Source organism: Myotis nattereri (genome assembly GCF_964212035.1).
Source record: "Myotis nattereri genome assembly, chromosome: 14".
NCBI lineage: Eukaryota > Metazoa > Chordata > Mammalia > Chiroptera > Vespertilionidae > Myotis > Myotis nattereri.
The window spans coordinates 25,048,084-25,054,083 of NC_138089.1; the positions used below are offsets into that span (position 1 = coordinate 25,048,084).

The 6,000-nt window shown below is 44.4% G+C and overlaps 1 protein-coding gene across 1 annotated transcript in view; it reads right to left on the reverse strand.

The window, feature by feature from the left end:
* The window catches only part of RAD18 (RAD18 E3 ubiquitin protein ligase), a 75,056-nt gene extending 70,607 nt beyond the window's left edge, over positions 1 to 4,449 (reverse strand). The window contains exon 1 of the mRNA XM_081106379.1: positions 4,295 to 4,449. Within this exon, the coding sequence (XP_080962505.1) occupies positions 4,295 to 4,345 (51 nt within the window). The 5' untranslated portion in view covers positions 4,346 to 4,449. The remainder of the gene's footprint in view (positions 1 to 4,294) is intronic.
* Positions 4,450 to 6,000: the final 1,551 nt, after the last annotated feature.

Here is a 6,000-nt window from a genome sequence, read left to right on the forward strand (position 1 = left end):
AATGAAAAAAAGACTAATGTCACTAATAGTCTATATCAGGGGTGGGCAAACTTTTTGACTCGCAGGTCACAATGGGTTCTTAAACTGGACCGGAGGGCCGGAACAAAAGCATGGATGGAGTGTTTGTGTGAACTAATATAAATTCAAAGTAAACATCATTACATAAAAGGGTACAGTCTTTTTTTCAATAGTTTTATTCATTTCAAATGGGCCGGATCCGGGCCGCGGGCCGTAGTTTGCCCATGGCTGGTCTATATGATGAAATACTATGTAGCCATTTAAAAAAATATATGCTTCCAAAGAAAAATGCCATAGGAAAATGTTCATGTTTTAATGGAAACTGAAAAAAAAAATGCATCAGGGAACAAACCTATAACAATAATAAATAATAACAGAACCATGTAGTTTAATCTCCATAACAATCCAATGAGGTCTATAGCATCTGAATCCCAGCCTTGCAGACTCAGACTACAGAGCTTAAAAGCAGTTGGATCAAACTCAAGAAGTTGACCCCAAGAATCCCAAATTTTAAATGCATTTACACATTGTGGGCATGTGCGGGCATGAGCACACACAAGGTAAACTGACCAGAAATAAGAGAAAATGTCAAACAGTAGTTATCTCTAGACCAGTGGTCACCAACCTTTCGGACCTCACAGACCACCAGTGGTCCGCGGACCACCGGTTGGCGACCACTGCTCTAGACGATAGGATAATGGGTAACTCATTTAGTCCTTGCTCTTATCCTGAAGTTTAATTTTTTTCTACTATATACACATACATTTATAACCTGTCAAAGTCAGAAATTTTTGTTATTGTTAAACCAGGGAAATAAACATTATAATACCAAAACCTTCCATTATTTTATATGGTAAGCTACCATTGACTCAAAAAGCAAGAGGGCTGTGTTGAAAATCGATTAAGAGCAGAAGCAGAACTGGAAGACAGAGCCCTGGCATCTAGTCCATTGTAATTTCTTCTATATAACCATCCTCTTCCGGTGGAGGAGTGGTTCGGACAGGTCTGCTGAGCAAGATCTGTGGAAGGTGACACCACATCAAACAAGCTGTTATATAACACTAGTGGTCCAGTGCACAAATTCACGCATATTGAAAGGAAATTAATTAGAAGAAATATTTTAATATCACTATTCGCCCTTTGTCTATAATAGAAGTGTCAGAGATGAAAGAAAATTAGTAAAATGTACATTAAAATAATATAAAAATTGATTAATAAGAAACAATAACATGATATAACAACGAATATTTCCCATGAAATTTTTACTGTCAGAATCTTCATTTATCATTAATTCTTTTAAATATGCCGGGTATTCTGGAAAATTTATATCATTTGGACAAACTGTCTTTGCTACAACATCAAGTAAATTTTCCATCAGACGGTTTTTCATTGGAGAAATTTAGGAATAGGCAAAATTGACATGTAACAGTCATTCCGCCACAACTGTGTTCGGTAACTGCATCCTCATTTACCTCATTTTCGCTATGAAGGCAGTTCCTACCAGTATTGGTAGTACTTGTCAATGACTGTTCTTCAGACATATTCTGATGTCACTTTCTTTCAGCCTCAGAGGTACGTTGTGTCAATAGTTTTCTTCAGATACATTCTGTCAACAACACCAGCTTCTTTAGGCTTCAGAGGTACATTGTGGCAATAGTTGGTCTTCAGACATATTCTGTCGACAATTTCCGCTTCAGAATGTCAACAAAAACGTGAAGTCATTACCTGGTACCCACAGCCACTGTTTGTGAGCTGAGCTGGGCTGTGGGCCGCATTTTGCGCCATGGCAGCATCGGCTGTAATTTGGTGGGCTGTGGCTCCGGAGTGGTGGCAGGGCCTGTGTCCCACTTGGGGGAAGCCGAGTGTTGCTTTGTCGGCGCCAGGCCCAAGGTGCCATTTCTCTGTGTGTGTCACGGGACCCCCTGGTGATCAGGGTGCGTCATAGTGACCGGTTGGACAGTGGGAAGGACACTTAGCATATTAGCCATATATATATATATATATATATATACACTCTCGTATGAATTTCCATCCTGCCACTCCAAGAGAGTAACATGCACACTGATGTGCCTCAACCCAAACAGATCAAGCAGATGCCCTCGGATTTCTTTAATTTAGAGAAAATGGAACGGGGAAGTAGAGAATGGGAGAAAAGCCAATAGTCAGAGCAAAGGCTCTTAAGGTTTTGGTGTCACAAGATCCCCTTGAAAAATGGATTAAAACTGTGGACTCTCTTCTCAGAAAAGCACACATACAGACAAAATTTTTAATAAATAATCCAGTTACCAAAGTCTTTCCATGGATCCTAGATTAGGAACCATGGATCTGTCAGATTTCTATTCAATATAAGGAAGAACTCCAAACAGAGCTACTTCTGGGAGCAGCTAATTCTTTGTCCCTGGAAGGGTTCAAACAAAAACCGAGATGAGAAACTGGCAGAATACATTATAAAAGGGATTAAAATACTGAAGGGACTGGCTTCCCAACCTTAAGATTTCATGATTCTAATATGGGCTCAATCGACTCTTATCACTGAACACTCCCTGGTGCTGAACCCTCAATTCAGTGCTGTGGTGAGATATTAAAGCCACAGAAAACATGGAACCTGCCTCTAAAGACCACTGTAGGAATATACAAAATATGCTTAAATTTACAAGCAAAAGATAGCTTTACAGGTTACAGAACTTTCACTTCCTTCATCCAATTAGATCTTCACAATAAAAAGGCGTTGAAAAGTTAACGTACGTTACGTACTAATAATAAGATGCATCAATTGAATGTTTGACTTCCAGATACCTTCAATCAACTGGCAAGTAATTTTTTGAGCCCCCACATTAAGCTCAATGAGTCAGACAGGATCACTGTCACACACACCAACTCATTTAACCAACCCTACAGACTGTTTATTTTTGCCTCCAGTTGATAGTTGAGGAAGTTCAGGCTCAGAGAGTTTTAGTAACTAACTCAAGGTCACACAGTTAGATGAGAGGCCGAGATCAGACTTAACCCAGGATCATCGTTTTTTGCACTATGCCCTGTTAGTTGCCCATGGCAACTCCAGCGTTTGTTGACTCTCCAAATTGATGACTCATGGCTTTCCACCCTTAAAGATTTTTTTCTAGTTGTTCTGCTTGCATTACAGAAATTGATCATCATGCAACATTTCTAAAACTATTCCTAGCATTTATATTTGGGCTGTGCTCTTGAGAATGGGCATAACTGCCTGAACTCAAACCTGTGCTCTTCTCCACTGCACGTGAATGCCCAAGCCACCACAGCTGAAAAACCACAGCTTTCCTAGCTCCTTTCCACAATGTCAGCTTTCACCACGGGGCTAATCTCGACTCCCCAGGGACTGCAGGTGACACCGACGATGACAGCAAGAATAAGGTTCACACTTACTTGAACCGCCCACAAGCCCCTTCACTTAATCCTCAGACCCGCCTGCTGAGTCAGTGGGGCAGACGCCATAATCCTCAAGTAAACAACACCGAGGAAGAGAAGGAGAAAGTGATCTTGCCCGCCAGGAGAAAAACCAAGCAACTGATGCTGAGCGCAGCAAAATGTTATTTGCTCTTGACCAAACAGAGCAGGGGTCCTGGGCTCAGCACTACCGAAACGCCTTGCCAAACACCAAACCAATGTCATTTAGGCGAAATAATTCGGTTAAATGGAAGGCTGGCTAACGCTGAGCCTGAGTCCTGACCTCTTTGTTTAAAAGAGAAACGTGCACAACTGTGAGGAGTTGGGACATGTCAGGAAGGGCTCAGGGCACCCCAGCACTAGGCTTCCGGAGGGTGAGGAGGACAAACTAAAGAAAACGTCAAGGAGCCCACCTGCTTCGCTCGGTGACGAAGTAAATGCTTTCCGACGCACGTTCTACCCCAAATCATGTCCAGTGTCACCTCGGAAATTCTCAACCGAGGTCCGGGGAGAGTTCACACCGAGCTCAGAAGGTCGTGAGCCCGCCGAAAGGGTTAACAGCCGCGGTCGCTGTCACTGTTCGGACTAACCGTTCTTTCTCGAGGTCACTGTGATTGCTGTGGCCGAACTGCCGAACACCCGGTTCCTTAAGGCCGCCAACCTCGGCTCAGAAAAAGGACCGAGGCCTGTCCGCGGGAAACTGAGGCCCAGAGCCACGCGGGCGGCCGGTGGGCAAGTGGCAGAGCAAAAGCGGGCACCCTGGCCCACGCCGGCCGCTCGCGCCGGGTCCTCTCGCGGCGGGGCTGGCCTCCCGCGGACACCCGGGCGCCCCCAAGCTGCCCACCGCGCTCACCTTCATAACTTCCAGGCCCGGAGGCCACCGAGGCTCGACGAGGGAGTCCATGGCCTCCCCAAAGGATGCAGGGGGCTCCGCTGCCCACTGGCCTCCCGCGCTGCACTGCCACTCGAAATTCCCCGCGCTACCGCGCTACGACAGCAGTCCGCGACGCGCCGGCGGCGTGCGCGGAGCCTGCCGGGAGTTGTAGTACGTGGGCGGAGCGCAGCCCAGATGCTATTACTGCGCATGCGTCAGATTCACCTTTCCAGCTGAAAGTAAATTGGTTAATGGGCCCGCATCGTATTTGTATTTTGGCCCTGAATAAATAAATGCCTGTTGAATGTTGGGGAAAGACAGCCGGGAGTCAAACCAAATCCAGACTTTACCAAATCTTTCAAGGTCTAGGCTAGGGGCTAATGCTTTCTCCTTCAGGTTGCCTTCCCTGATTGCTATAACTGCTGTGAGCAAGGGTTTTCATATCTATTATTTCATCTAACCCCATCACAGTACTGCGAGGTAAGCATTATCATTGCCAGTGTACACGAAAGGAAGCTTCCGCTTAAAAACTTGAATAGCGTTTTCTTTTTTTGTTGTTGTTTTTTCAGGATTGAATAGCGTGTTCTTGAGTCACTCAGTGTCATTGTCCAGATTATACAATCAGGACCTCTTTGAATGGGTGCTCTTTTATAAAATTAAAATTTTAGTTTTAAGCTGTTCCTTTTCTTAACCACCTTAACGTTGTATAACTTTCCAGATAATTCCTATGCTGATACATAGATAAGGTTTTTCCACAAATCCTATATAGTAAAAGCCTAATATGCAAATGGACCAAACTGTGGAACAACCTGTCACTATGACATGAACTGACCAACAGGGCGCAGACACTTAATGCAGGAGCTGCCCCAGCCTGCAGGCCCCAGGCCAGCCAAGGTGGGTGCCAGTGCCCCATCCCCTCCACTCCATCGCCCTACTGGTTGCCCCACAGATCGGCCCTGATCGCCAGCCAGGCCTAGGGACCCTACCCATGCATGAATTTCGGGCCTCTAGTGTTATTATAAATGCAGCTCTGTCAACTTGAGTTTTTCTATATGTTTACTTAACTATACATCTTGAGACCTCTGGATGTTAATACATATAGCTTTACCTCACTCTTTTTAATAGCTATGTAGTCCATTATCTAGATACACCACAATTTATTTATCTACTCCAATACTGAGGGACATTTAGGTTGTTTCCAATTTTTCACTATTGCCAAGAGTTGCAATGAACATATTGTATAAATCTTGGCACATTTGAGCCTGGATATCTGGTGGATGACTTCCAACAAATGAAACTATTGGGTTAATTTCTTTAAACTTTTAAACTGTGCTGTGTGATTTTCCAAAAAGGCTGTACCAATACATTTATACTCTCACTAAGTGAGTATAAGAATACCTATTGTCCAAAACTCACCAGCACACCACCCAGCCTCTCTGCTCAACTCAGCTCTCATCCATTGCCCTAAGTGGGCCATTGTCAGGTCTCCTGGGTGGCAAGTCAACAGTTATGTTGCTCAGGGTAGCTTGCCACTGCCACCCCTCCTGATCCATGCATGCATTCATTCATTCAGATATTTTTCTAAGTGCTTACCTTTGGCACTCAAGCTTCCCTGTGAAGTAGGCAGAGGTGAGGTTGTTATTGCCATTTTATAGACACAGATCCTGAGGCTCAAAGAGGTTAAG